At 45.4% G+C, this 15325-nt stretch overlaps 1 protein-coding gene across 2 annotated transcripts in view; it reads right to left on the minus strand.

The window, feature by feature from the left end:
- Window positions 1-1852: 1852 nt before the first annotated feature.
- The window catches only part of PRICKLE2 (prickle planar cell polarity protein 2), a 327787-nt gene continuing 314314 nt past the window's right edge, over window positions 1853-15325 (minus strand). For both annotated transcript variants that reach the window (XM_029917658.1, XM_029917659.1), the window contains one exon: window positions 1853-7844. In XM_029917658.1, coding sequence (XP_029773518.1) covers window positions 6970-7844 — 875 coding nt within the window. In that variant the 3' untranslated portion in view covers window positions 1853-6969. The remainder of the gene's footprint in view (window positions 7845-15325) is intronic.

Raw genomic sequence — 15325 nt, forward strand, 5'->3', positions numbered from 1 at the left:
ATCTCAAATCCTCCAAAATTGTGTTCTAAGCCCCAGACTCAGATCTTTCCATCCTGACCAGTGGGGTTGATATCAGACTCTCCTGGAGTGGGTGGGTCTGGCAGACATGTTTTTTGTTTGTTTTGGAAGAAAACAATCAGATAGACACAGGCTAAGGCAGAGATTCATGATGTGTGGTCCTTAACCCTGCTGGACTGGAGTGACTTGAAAGATCTTATTTAAAAAGCAGATTTTGGATTTGACTCCAGATCCACTGAACCAGACAGAACGTCAGCGAGTAGGACCAGGAGATTTGCTTCATTTAATAAACTTCGGGCCCTTCTTAAATATGGTAAAGGTGCAGGCCTTCCTGGGATGTCTCTAACTGCTGTTTAATGCTTCATGAAAATAAAATAAATGAGGCCCAGATACCAGTGGTATCTACTTTCTGCTACTCTTTCTGTTTGAGTTGAAAATGATGATGATGGATAGTAATGGCAGCAACAGATAATGTTTTGAGCTGTTATTAGTGGCAGACACTACACTAAGAGATTGACATGCATTATTCCTGTAAACTCACTCAACTCCATTACTCCCCCATTAGTAAAAACTGAGGCTCAAGGTGGACATGCACATTTTCTGAGATGACACAACTAACAAGTGGTGGAAATGGGATTAAACTCCCAAAGGGGAGCAAAATAAAAGGTGTGGAAGCTGCCATTCAGGATTCATCCTTCATGTATTTTTTTAAGCTTATTTATTTTGAGAGAGAGAGAGGGAGAGAGACAGAAGGCACAAGTGGTAGAGGGGTAGAGAGAGAGAATCCCAAGCAGGTTCTGCACTGTTACCGCAGACCCTGACACAGACCTCGAACTCATGAACCTGGAGACCATGACCTGAGCTGAAGTCAGACACTTAACCAACTGAGCCAAAGTGCAGAGTTCGGTAGTATTAGGTACGTTTACATTGTTGTGCAAACAATTGCCAGGTTTTTCATCTTGAAAAACTGGAACTCTATACCCATTGAATAACTTCCAATTCTCCTCTCTCCTAAGCTCCTTGGAAACTCCCATTCTATTTTTCATCTCCAGGAATCTGACTATCCCCGGTGTCTCATGTCGGTGGAATCAGGAATTGTCTTTTGTGACTGGTTTATTTCACTCTGGAGGATGTCCTCTAGGTTCATCTATGTTGTAATGTGTGACAGGATTTTCTTCTTTTTAAGACTGAATGACATGGCCCTGTATGTCTACACCGCATCTCATTCATCCATTTATCCACTGATGGACATTTGGGTCACTTCCACCTTTTAGCTATTGCGAATAATGCCACTATGAACACGGGGGCGCTCCTGTCTCTCTGAGGCCATGCTTGTAATTCTTTTGGGTATCAGCCTGCAAGTAGAATTCCTGGGTCATATGGTAGTTTTATGTCTAAATTTTTGAGAAACTGCTGTACTGTACCGTTTTCCACAGAGGACACACCATCTTACTTTCTCACTCACAGTATACAAGGTTTCCAATTTCTTCACATCCTCACCCACACCTGTTTATTTTTTCTTGATAGCCGCCATCCTACAGGTGTGATGCATGAAGACCTTTTTTGTTGTCACAACTCGGAACAGGGGGCGTGCCACGGGCATTTAGAGCGTAGAGAGGTCAGCAATACTGCCAAACATCCTACGAGGCCCAGGTCCGCCACAAAGAATGAACTGATCCTAACTGTTGATAGCGCTGAAGTTGAAAAATCCCGATTTACACTATCAGGTTCATCCTCCACAGTAAATCTTACCCCGACACGTGCAGCCTCTGTCTTCTTTGTTGAGATACTGCAAGGCAGAGATTTCAAAAAAACCTGGAAAGGGAGGGAGGGCTAAGAACGGCAACATTTCTTTTATTCAAATTTTATTGGAAGTTTACAAATGTATTACAGACATCAGTAAAACATATCCATTTTACAGGGCACGGATCTCAAGCAAAGCGTTCACAACAGTCTCTGGGAGAGCCCACACCAAAGGCCTGTCGCAGACCTTCTTAACAAATACCTTGACATTCGACACACAACACGGAGTCTGGCCTGCCTCACCTTCTCAGACCCTCTGAAGTTTGCTGATGCACTTGGAGTTAAAGCAGGAGATGGGCAACGCAATCCTGTACAGGAAAGAATGTGTTTAGAAGGAAAACTGCCGAAGTCCTAATTTGCTAAGGAAACGAAGGACTTGTAGACCTTAGAATGGTAAGTCAGGGTCCATGATGGAATCACAATGCTTTGTGGAAACACAGGAATATTGACTAGAGAGGCTGGAGAACAAACCTTACCGGTGGGTAACTCTCTCCAAAAAATTTTCAAAAGGTTGGTCAGTGTAACCTATTGAATGTGAATGGCCACGTGCCCAAAAGGGGGAAGGGATGTCTCTGAAAAGTCTCAGGATAGAGCAATTTTTTCTATCCTAAATCACCAGAAATGTTTTCCTATGCTACATGACTTTCCTCCCTCCTTTTCTTAATTTCCCCCGGGGAAAGCTAGTTTTGTCAGCAGGAAGTAAGCTTATAAAAGAGTATAGCTCTCAATGGTGAGTCATGGTTTATGGCAGTCTTGTGTCGACTGGGCGACTATTATGAGAAAGTGAAAAAGGAATCCAATCGTTTCTTGGTCCTAACCTTGACGACTGCTTCCAAGTGGTCAGACAAACCGGCTCTGGTGTCTGCTGAGGCCCCCAAGGGACCAAGCACTGGAGGCGAGGCAACGCTCTCATTTCTACCTCCCCGGTGCTTCCGGAGATGTACCTCAAAAGGTGGCAATCTGCCTTCCAAATCAGGAGAAGAGGCTTAGCTGAGCCCTGCAGCCGGAAGGCTGTCCGTAGGGTCCCTTTCAAAGCCCTAAAGGTGCTAAACAGTTGCTAACAGCAACTCTTCTGGCTTGAAACAGACAGATAACCGGGTTCATTTTCCACTTTCCTTTGTCATAGTCAGATCCTCCTTCTTAGGCATCGGCATCTGGTTTCTGTTAGATAGAGATATGCAAAGAGCACTTCTCCTTGGAATTGAAATGCTTGTGTTATTTCTTGTTAGAAGGTGGGATTAGACAAAGAATGAGATGGCCTCTCTTATCTCACCTCAGCAAGGGGATGAACAGAAGGCTGCCTGTAATAATTGGCCATGAACACTGCAATGAAAAAGGAGGCCAAAGAGACTTGTCTTTGTTTTGCTTAAAGAAGCCAGCCTCCACTTTTAGCATCAGCAGTGACTTAGGAACAACACTTCCTAAATGGCTGGCTTTACTGTTTGGGGGCCAATGGTGAAAGATGGAAAGATGAATAAAAATCGATTCACAGATCAGATTTGTTATCAAATGACCTCAGTTCTGATCAACTGATCCTGGCTGGTTGGAGGGTCACAAAGATTTCTGAGGCTGTTTCCACACTCTCCGGGGAAGCATCAGGGACACCTCAGTCATACCTGCCCAGGCACCACATGTGCTGCCTAGAGGTCATCACCGGCTGCACTTGAGCTTGGCAATGGCAAGTGGCACCCAAGAAGCAGAAAGTCACTGCAGGAGGGGAAGGAAATATTATTTGTTGTAGTGCGAGAAAATCCTATGGAATCGGAAAAGAAGATGAGGAGGACCTGTCTCAAGGTCCCTTACTGGAAATAGGAAATACAAAATTGCTTTTCACTGGGCTTGCCGAGGGCAGAAAAGAACGACTAGAGATAAGTAGGTGAATGTGAAATGATGGCATCAACCAACCAGTGCTAGGAATTCTACCTGCCTTGAACCTGCGCATGGCCAGGAAGCATGGTTCTGATTTCCTTCACCTCATTCACCTTCACGCTTGGTAGAGATCCCAGAACTAAATGACAGAAGGAAGGGGGTACCTGAATGCCACACTCAATGCCACCAGCCTGCTAAGAAACCTGTTCACAGTATCAAGAGTTGTATATATTGGCAGAGCCATTCAGGAAACTGTCAATGGCTACTTCTTCCTGGGAAAGAGCAGCGATAAGAAATGGACTTGACTCCAAAGTTGTGGTTTTAAGCAAAAGACAAGGAGATCAGTATGAAGAGAGGTAGAAAAAACAAACCAACCCAAGGCATTAGAGAAGAGAGGAAACTAGGAAAAGAGAGATTACTCTTCTAGAACAGTCTACTTAGGATAAAATGATGATCTAGGAAGAGGTGAGTGCAAGCCCTACTCACAGGCAAAACTTGACCAAGAAGAGCTCATGGTTATAATGGAGGGATCTGGTAAGGACCCTCAGTTCTTGCCTCAGAAAAGAATGCACTGAGTGTTTGGGAAGAGGGTTCTGTGACATTATGTTTAAGTTATCACAAATGGGTGGAATTCCTAATTCAAGGACATCCTGCTCTCCCCAGGGCATTCACTTGGAGGTCTCGTCATCTTTGTGACAATTAACAGTCCTCATGGGCACTCTCTGTAAGGTGCTTGGCCACATGTGGGGCGGGGAGCAGTGGTGGAGCACATGGAGGTGACCTTGTTTACACACCGTGTGACCCTGAGGCCTGCCTCTTGCTACATCTCAGGCCATGGCCAGTTCGGCTGCTGGACGTGCCCTGCACCGCTAGACCTGAAATCCCTTATCCCTCCTATCCCTTCTCAGGATGTGGTTACATGTCGATTTCTGGCTGCCATCTTCTTTCTGCGGAAGTTGGCTAAAGCCTCAACTGGGGAACGTAAGAGGTACTCTGAAAAGGATGGAGTTAGAAAGCAGCTTTTACCGGGAGAATTTCTTTCATTGGATCCCAGGCCACAGAGGACAGACAGTATTTTTCAGCTGTTTGCTACGTTAAGCGATCTACTTTTGTCTCTCCTTTCTTTTTCCAAAATGCCTTTTCATTCTCGTCAATCAAGGAACTCAAAACTCCAAATTGGACTCGCCCGATTTCTACCAGAAACCGGCCACTTCAGTAGCATGGTGCTGCACGTTATTTCTTAATCAGTTTTGCCAAGCAGTTTACAAACTTACTATACAAACGTAATAGAGTTAATTCTCCGGAGGCTTGGATAATTAATGAAGCATTTAGATATGAAGATAGCATGCGGAAAACAGCCACAACCAACATTTGCATTGCTTTTTTAAAAAATCAGCAACAATGACAAATGTCATATTAATACCTGAAAAGCAAATTATTTGTATACATCCTGAATGGAGCGCCATTTCCACATCCTTTATAGCCTTCTATTCCCCAGACCCATTTGGGATGGTGTCTGAAAAGCCACTTTTCACATTCTCTCCATAAAAAAATACTAGAAAATATTAACTACTATACTGAAAAGAGACTACGCTCACCTCACCATGGCAGATGGCCACTGAGATACGCCGTGTACTACATTAACAGTACATCTCACTAAAGGTGGGTCCTCCAATGGATTTCAACCGCCACAATCCATTAAAGGGAGGAGGAGAATGGAACAAAAAGCAAGCGCTACATCGTGAACCGAAGCAAGGTAGGAAGTTTTATTTTACTATAAACAACACAACCGTTAAATGTCTTCTTTAAGCAAACTCACTTTTGAGCCCATTGTCTGTCTGACCAACAGTCCCCAAAGTTCAAAATGGAAATCTCCTTCTCAACAATGGTTTTCAAGGCCATTACCCTGAAATCTCCTGTGCAGCTCCCTTTCCTGGGTAACCCAGACGCTCTGGTTACGGGGTGTGTTAGACTGTATTCTTTCCGCAAGCGCTGGGGGGGTGGTATTTAAGGTAGTGGTCACCTCTACTCTACTTCCTTTCCAGGAGTTCAATGCTCTGACCTTCCTTCGTATTCCTTCAGTTTCTACCCTTGACCCACTTTCCTCTTTCAAAGTGTCTTGTTCCTTCTCCATTCATGGCATACAATCTACAACACCCCGTCATCCCAGGGCTCCTCAGAACCCTTCTGCCCCTTAATGTCTAATGCTTAAGTTTGCACTGAGGACAACCGGTTGTCAGGCTAAGGCAGCTGTTTTGTCTGCCTTGGTAAAGGAAAGCAGATAATATAATCCAGGAAACATGAGCACCAGAAAATAATGCCACATTCAAAACAACGTCATGCTGACATCACACAACGGCACCACTCACAGTCACTTTCACTGTCCCCAATGGACAGAGCAATAGTAAGCAACTTCAGTGTTCCCAGCAGGGATGGCGTTTCTCACGGGACTTTACTGACACTGGTTGGTTTCTCTAATTGGCAAAAGTTACGTTTGCGATTTTAATACAAATTACTATCACTTTGTAGAGAAAGAAATTCTACCGAGGTTGGGAGCAGACTTAAGGACGTCTCTCCTGAAGATGGAATGGAGCATAAAATGCTTTGGGTGTCATAGTTAATTTGTTTTTAAGCCACAAAAAGCCAAATTGAATCAACTCCTTTGAAAAAGGTCTCACGGACATGTAACAAATTTGTATAGAAAAAAGAAAAAAAAAAGGGTGGTCCTGGTCCACCTCTACTACTCAAAGACGATGCTGGGTGTAGCATGCAAGTTGTCACAGAGTCCTACGATATAGAAATTCCTTTGATATTACAAAATACAAAAATATTTTATCAGAACTCTCATTTACATTGCATTTACAATGGACATGTAAATAACTTAGTCTTGGGTCCTGGCTAATAAACAAATGACTTACTGGAAAAAGGGTCCTAAAAGTAAGAGAGCCAGAGAGGATATAAGCGAGCGGGGAACAATTTGTCATCTTGCGAAAGGCGACTCAACACAGACTGACGGGAAAGAGGTGACCAACTCTGGCCTCCACAGAGTCTAGATAGAGCGTTTCCAAAGTGAAATGTGCAAATAATATTCAACATGCCAAGAACTGTGACTACCTATTGAGTCAGTCTATAACCTTGCCTCGATCCATCAACTGCCAGCATTTCCCTCTTCTCCTCCAGCAACCACCCCCCAAAAGCGCTTTCAAATTCAAAACAGTGCAAGTTTCTGAATTTACATTCTTAGCTCCCATCTTCCCCCATCCCCTGACCCCAATCGTATTAAGAAATGATACAATTTTTGCTCTTTTGTCTTTTCCTGCTGTGCAACTGTCCCCGGCCCCCTAACGTGGAAGACTTGGGGAGGCCATAATTGCTGTATTTGTGCAACAGCTCATCGCTTGTGACATATCGCAGGCGGGCCGGCTGGGGGATTGGTTCTCCTAGGAAATAGCCCTCGTTGTCAGACTCTGAAGAGGAGGAGCAGGTTGAACACCAATCGTACTCGGCGAAGTAGGGTCCCCATCGCTCCCCAAATGCATTCTGCAGAGCCAGGTCCGACACCGTTCTCGGGCACTGGCCGTACAGGTCTCGGCGGGACCCTTGGCCCAGGCTCTCCTGAAAGCTCCGCTGACGCATGAACTGGTCATAGTCCTCCCTGGCTCGGAGCGGGGGCCTTTCTTTTAACCGGGAGATGGCTTCTCGCTCGCTGGCCAGGTGCAGGGCGTTGTCGGAGCGGGAGCGCCGGGAGCGCCTGGACCGGTGAGGGCGGAAGCGACGATTGTCATCGCGGGACACGCTTCTCCTCCGCGTGCGCTCGCTCATGGGCTGGATCCGAATGCCGTCCTGCCCTGGCAGCTTGCTGCCTGCCATCCCTCCGTCGAAATCAAAGCTGTGATGCATCCTTCCGTGGGACTGCAGGTCTCTGTACCCGATGGGGTTGCCGAGCTGGTGCAGGTTTCCCTCCATCTCCTGGTACTGCTGGGCAGAGAGCAGGCTGCGGACTGACTCTGCGCTCCGGAACTGCATGGACGAGTTCAGCGTGCCCATGTTGCTCAGCTTCTCCGAGACGTTCATGCCGGAGTCTTTGCTGAGGTCAGGCATGGAAAACCGGGACAGGTGCTCCTGGCGCTTGGCGCCACCATCGGCGGACAGGCCTGGGGGCGGGGGGAGAAGAGAGAACCATGGAGGTTAATACGAATGTGCAGGCCAGTGCATTTGAACCATCATCTACCTGGGATCGCCTTCCCCATTCCACAGCGGGGTAGTGTCCACCCAGAGACGGCACCTGGTGAAGATGCATCCAGAGAGCTGCATTTTACTAGTGACTAATTCCTACAAAGGCTTCTCGAAGTTACTAAGGGTCCACTATGTCTCTTAGGCGGGATGCTTCCTGTGTTGAGAATTTCACTTTACAAAGTGCTTTAGATTCCTCTTTGATCTAATGCTGTGCTGTAAGTGCACAGGGCAGGTATTTCAGCTGCAGAGGCTGGGCCATGCCCAAGCAGTTCCTACCGACAGGGAGCCTCAAATCCAGTCCCGTGGTACCAGGCCAACTCACTTTCCTGTTAGCCTCTAGCAGCCTCCCGCTGTGCCCACTGTCCCTAAGCCCCCTATCTCAAAGGTCTGGAACACTAAGTGACTCCTGGGTGTACACAGAGGGATAGTTACGCTCTCAAGCTGTTTCAGGAATGACTATTCAAGGGTTTGAAATGGGCCCCTAACAGTCAGAAGATGTGAATGGGACCCTGGGACACCCCTTCTTCCCCTGGGGAGGCACTTTTAAAACAACACCGTGACTCTAATGTTTGTGAAAACAGTGGGTACCCCTAGCAATGGCCCTACATGCAGTTCCTAAGCGCCGTCGCTGGCACCACTGAGATAAAAACCGTTTTGCAGGTAATGGGAGATTTTTGACTTGAGTAACCTCCATCGTGCCCACCCTAAAGCAGCACTCTCCAAAGAGAAGCTTAAGAACAGACCAGGTGGCAGCGCCTGGGTGGCTCAGGTGGTTGGGCACCTGACTTCACGTCATGATCTCATGGTTTGTGGGTTCGAGCCCCCCAGTCGGGTTCTGTGCTGACAGCTCAGGGCCTTGAGCCCGTTTCAGATTCTGTATCTTCCTTTCTCTCCACCCCTCCCCGCTCACACTTTGTCTCTGTCTCAAAAATAAATAAACATTAAAAAAAAAAAAGAACAGACCAAGTGGTAAAATTTCACCAGTTTCCACTCATCTGTTGGAAGGTGAGCAGTTCTGCTATTGCTGGAAAACATGTCATTGGATTGCAACATCCCATTATGATGCTTGCCACTGATTATTCTTCCCTATCTGCTGGGGCCAATAGCCTCCATGTCCCTGACAAAACTAACAGTATGAACACTTTGAAAAACTACTTAGCAGTATCTATTTAAGCTAAACACACACACACGAATTATCAACAAAGCTGTTTTGAATATCTGTGTCCATTTGTGTGTGTGTGTGTGTACTTATGTGTTATTTCTGTTGAGTGTACAGAGTGGAGATTATATGACTTCCCGTTGCTTCTCCTGATTATATACCAAATAGAAGTAAGTTTATAGGTCTAAGAAAACATATGAAAAGAATTCGGAGAATATTTTATAAATAGCCTAGAACTAGAAACAACTCAGATATCAATTAGTAGGAAAAGGGATAAATAAATGGTGGTATTTTCTACCATTCTCTCCCTTAAAAGGAAGTAGGACTCTGGAGAGTTGGCCGATTCCAGGACAGGAGAAGCGAAGATATGAGCCTAGAACATCTTGTTATGCCAGAAAGTAAGTGTTACAAATGAAAAATGATGAAGGTGCCTATTTTTTTTTTCCAAGTTTATTTTGAGAGAGACAGAGACGGCACGAGTCAGGGAGGGGCAGCCTGACCTGGGTCTCGAACTCACGAAACCGTGAGATTGTGACCTGAGCCAAAACCAAGAGTCAGATACGTAGCTGACTGAGTCACCCAGGTGCCCTGGAAAATGATGGAGGCTTGCCAGAGGAGCATCAGGCACAACGTCAAGGGGCTCCCACTAGCCAAAGCTTAGCAACTTGAGGGTCAAATCGTTTAAAACAGTAGTGATTCATAAACCACTGAAAAAAAGGAAATCATGAGTCCATATTGATAGGAGATAAACCCATCAATCAATAAATGGGCAAGAAGAGCAGGCTCTTGTCTGCAGCAGAAAGCTGAGCAGAATGAGTGCAGAGGAAGCGGTGAGTAACTTGGAAGATCATCATTCTGTAACCATTGTAGATAATGATGGATTTCTCGCGAGAGTCAAAACATGCTCAAGTTAGGGGGTGAAATCTAATGAGGAAGCAGGGTATTTGCATGGCGTTAAGTGTTTTTCCATGTACTTATTAACTGTAAGGCAAAATTTAGTAGCTACATGATGGAGAAATCGGACAGCACTTTGACCAGGAGATCAAACTTGCCCTCACCAATGAGGGGAAATGGATATGGTGTGCCGCCCAGTGTATGTCCTAAGAAGTCCACACTACCCTTCGTGCAGTGTTCTAGCCAGGAGGACAGATACTGGAAACATTAGGACAGTTTTGAGGACAGAAGGAAACATTAGGGAAACTCCCAAATGAGAGAAGTTCTATTAAGAAAAAATGGGACTATATTTTAAATCATTTTTTTCAGTATCATAAAAGTCTGAAGGAATATTCTACACTGAAGAACACTAAGGAACCAGGGCAGTGGTATAGAATACATGATCCTGGACCAGAACCTATTCTGTAGTGAGAATGTTATAAAGGATAACTGTGGAAAAAGTGACAAAAATTGGGACAGGGGCAATTAATAAATATGCTAAATTTGCTGTGGTAATTTTGGTAACAGTGATAATTATGATAATGTGGGAGAAGATCCTTCCTCTTGGGAAATACACATGGAAGTTAATTGTAGTAAATGGCTGAGGTGGATGCAATTTCCTCTCAAATAGTTCAGAAATAAATTGCGTGAGTGCATATGTGTGAGGAAGAGAGAAGCAATGATAAAATGAAAGGGGTAAATTGTGAATCATACGTGAATCTAGGTAAAGAGTACATTCTGGCTATTTGTTTCATTTCTGCAACTTTTCAGTAAGTGTGAAATTAATGCTAAATAAAAAATCTCCTGGGTTGCCTGGGTGGCTGAGTCGGTTAAGCGTCTGACCACGGCTTGCATCATCTCGCTGTTCATGAGTTTGAGCCCCGTGCTGGGCTGTGTGCTGACAGCTCAGAACCTGAAGTCAGCTTCTAATCTGTGAATCTGTGTCTCCTTCTCTCTCTCTGCCCCTCCCTGATTCATGCTCTTTTTTTCTCTCTCAAAAATAAATACACACTAAAAAAAAAATCTCCTGGAATGTGTAGTATATGATGTAATGGTTTTCAATGCCCAGGGAATTACTGGGGCTGGGGGGAGGGGGAGGGGGTGGTGTATGCTACTGGCATCGAGTGGGCAAAGGCCAGAGAGATGTTGCTAAACATCCTACAGACACAGCATAGTCCCCACAACCAAAACGTACCCAGCTCCAGATATCAGCAATGGCACAGCTGAGAAACCACGATCTGATGGAATCTCACATGAGTGACAATGAATGACTACACCCAGCAACAGGGATGGCTATGGCAAAGAAAATGCTGGTAGACAGAAAAGAGTACGGGCTGTGTGATCCCATTTATGTAAAGTTTAAGAGCAGCCTGAGGCTGTCTATGGTGACAGAGATCAGGACAGAGGGAAGGGACATAAAGGAAACTTGGAGGGTGTGGAGATGTTCTCTATCTAGATCTGGGTGGTGGTTATAGAAGAACACACCCAGAAAAGTTCCTTGAGTTGTGGTTGTAATATTTGGTTTGCTTTACCTTAGGTAAGTTATACCCCAATAAAATGGCATGAAAATGAAACAGTGCTCGCATTAAAGAGCCAAATTTAAATGCTAGATATGCCTGCAGAGAAAATATTCTGCCAACCACCATACTTTCCAGTCATATATATTTTTTAATTCCGTTACTGGGGTAATTGTCAGGGCAAGAGGGGAGGAGTTCTTTAACTCCCGTTTTCCCTGCTGCTTATCTCTGACACACACTTCATAAAAGCTGATTTACAACAGCCTAATCACTTCCAGAACTGCCCCAAACTGAAGGCAGAGAGGACAGGACAGCAACCAAGGATGATGAATGAGTCGTCGGAGCAGATGAACTCCATGCAGTAGGGAAGGAAAAAAATTCTTCAACAATCACAGGGAGAAACAAAGGCTATGCATACGTGGGCACAAGCATCTTTGCTGGGCTTCCTCCTCAAACCCTTGCATGGAATCAGGGCTGGCATCAACGAGGTACCAGATATCACAAATTCCAAAACAAGCTGTTTTCCTGACTCTGTCTTTTGTAAGTCTCCAAGTCAAGTATTTCTGAGAATATCCTGCGTGTGAACAGATTCTTATTTCCATACGGAGGTTAATGTGAGGAAAGTGGTTTCAGTTACCACTGGGAGGTGACCTCACCCTCTCGTGTTGTCCTTCTGTGTCCCGGGCTATCTCAGGATATCCTTAACCACCTCGACCCCCCTTAGCAAAGAACGCTCTGTCAAGTACAGGAGGGTCCCACTGCTCAACTCATAGCCTACTATCACTTACCCCAATCATAAACTATTCTCTCACGGACGTGGGAAAGGGATTGGAAATGCTACCTGCTCACTGTAGACATTATTAAAACACTTACTTATATATTAATAAAGCTTCATGTTGATGAACTTAGATTTTTCTCCAGGGTCTCCCTGTATGCAGGACGTGAACAGAATGGCCAATGTTGTCCACAGATGAGCACTCATCACGTACTTGCCTCTCAACAGGACGTCTCTGTGGTTAATTTCATGATAGGCAAAATCCAGAGTCCTTCGACAGACCTCAGGGCCCTCGGGGCTCTCCGAGATCACCCACTAAACTCTCTTCCCAGCTTTCTTGGCTTCAGCTGTTCTCAGACACCTTCCAGCAAGCCCACTGAGGCCTCCTTTGGAAAACTCTCCCCTCTGCACTGACTTCTCCTGATTGTTAAGGCCCTCTCATAAATGGCAGCTCTTCAGAGGTACCTGCCCGCACTGCTCTTCCTAAAGCTGCAGGTTGTCCCCTCCAACAACCAGTCACTCTGTAGCCTTGACTTTTAAGGTTCCCACCCTGACTTATTTTCTTAAGTTCATTCCTATGTTTGCAGTTGAATGGCTGTCGCCTGGGAACAGGCATCGTGTCTCCCTGTTCACTGGACTCCCCTAGAAGGAGGAGTGCGCCTCATTGGTGCTTAATCAATATTTGTGGAATTGAGGTCAATGAATCCTCACGCCACCGGCCAGGAAAAAGTAGCTACCCTCTAACCTGGAGTGGGCCAGGACTTAAAGAACGGCCAACTGTAACTCAGATGGGTGGGATGCCAACCATCAGGAACAGAAACATGCAGACACACCTGTCAATCTCATTGTCTGTGATGCTTCATTATGCAGCCCACCATCTGTGGGGTTCTCCAATTTTAAAGTTGAAGAACGTGTGGTTTATAATTAGCTCCTCGATCTGCACAAAATGTTTGGGTTTATTAATCCCAGCTTGTGAGATGTGTTAAAATAACTGGCCTCCATGTCTCCAAGACAATACAGATCACACTTCAACTTGAGAAATGCTCCTGAGCTGAACTGGAGAGCCACTTCCTGGCTGGATGACTTGGGGGTGGGGGCAACCTTTGAACCTCTAGAGACACATCTCCAAAATGGGTATAACACCACCATCTGAGTTTGGAAGTTGTAGTGACATTAGATGAGGAGAAAAGTACTTTTCCTTGTTAAGACTCATCACAAGTTTAGTAAATGTACATTGTTTTTATTTGATCTTCAACTCCTGGGCTAGTCTATGACCTCCAAGATGGCAGGAATGGACTCCTGTTTGCCAGCCCTCATCTTACCACCTCATATCCTGGTATTTTGTATGCTGGAAGAAAGTATTAAGAAAGACCCCAAACTCCCTAGTGAAAGGAAGCAGGCCCCAAGAATTTTATGCTCAGCCACCTGCTAAGGTAGACAAATACTTGAAGGCGTGATCATATGCCTGAATCAATCTGAGAACAATGATGACCCACACAGGCCACACAGTGGGGGTCCCTGAAGATGAGCTGCTGTTCAGATAATTTGTGCCTCCCAACTGCAGCTGCGGACGGCTTCTCCACACAGATGAAATTCAACTCTTTCTTCCATTTGTGCAACAGGACACTTCAGCAACAGAGCATGCATATAGACACAACCCAACCCAATGGAGCTCCAAATGTCACTCTCTCTGGCTGCAATAGACCCACTTTACTATTCTGGCTGCCTGAGCCCTGATGTGTTGTACGCGCATGCTTGCAGGCGAGGTGGGGGGCCAGAGGCAGAGACCGCTAACTAATTCCCCAGGGAGCCCTTGGAGTCTGACCCTACATTTGACACCAGGGTGATCACAGAGGCCCAACACATTCTGGAGAGCCTGGCTGAAGAATCCCATCTGACAGCATGGGGTATGGATGTTAAGTCATTCTCCTCTCCAGCGGAACTGTTTCATGAATAGAGAGGATTTTTTCCTCTCCAAATAATGCAGGATTCGTAAGAAGTGCTACATAGCCTCAACTTACCCTGATCCCAGTGATCTGTGTGGCCAGGAGCAACACCAATGCCCAGGGGCTGCAGTTTTCCCTGAACACCCAAGGCCCTTGCCCCAACAAGGAGAGACCCATGTTGAATTCAGCCTGTGATTCTCTGTGGTTAAACCGTCAGCATGAAGCTACAGCCGGGGTGCTCTAAGCGACACCTGCATTTCCGGCTGAGCAATATCCCCTCACTGCAAATATAAGGTCTCACAGAAGCCAGGGACAGCGAGAAAAATCAATACCTCCAAAGAATGCCCTAGTTCTGATGGAAGAGAAAGGCAATCTTGGTGGTGTTCCATCTCTCCATTTATTCTGAGAGCAGAGGATAAGTGCTCAAGCCCAAAGAGAAGATCATGCAGACTTCAAGTTAAGGGTAGCCCTTTGGTACATCTTTTGGTCCCTTATTTGTTGCCCTTTCTAGTCCTATTCTTCCCCCCACCCCCAAAGAAATTGGCATAGGAAGACATTGTTGTTTCTGCCATCTTAATGCATTTCATTTTACAGTTCAATTTTTTTGCAATAAAAGAAAGAGTAACTACTCACCTTAGCCCTATAGACATTTATGACTCACACTTTCAGTAAGGTTTTCCCCGCATGACTCTTTTTTTTTTTTTTTTCTGAAGCAGAGACATGAATAGGAATTGTTTGGAATAGGGGTTTGCAACATGGAGACCATGGGCCAAATCCAGCTCACTGTTTGTTTTTATAAATAAAGTTTTATTGGAACACAGCCACAGCCACTTATTTGCATATTGTCTAGGGCTGCTTTCTCACTTCAATGGCAGGAGTGAGTAATCACGACAGACTGTACAACCTACAAAGCCTAAAATATTTATCATTTGGTTTTTTCTAGAGACAGAGTTTGTCACCTCTGGTTTAAAAGGCGAATGTGCTGTGAAGCTGTACCAAGCCTAAGCATCCCCAAAGTCATGTGCTGTACATGGTCTATCAGAGCATGCTGAGAAATGTCTTTGAGGTA

Source organism: Suricata suricatta, chromosome 12 (genome assembly GCF_006229205.1).
Source record: "Suricata suricatta isolate VVHF042 chromosome 12, meerkat_22Aug2017_6uvM2_HiC, whole genome shotgun sequence".
Lineage (NCBI taxonomy): Eukaryota > Metazoa > Chordata > Mammalia > Carnivora > Herpestidae > Suricata > Suricata suricatta.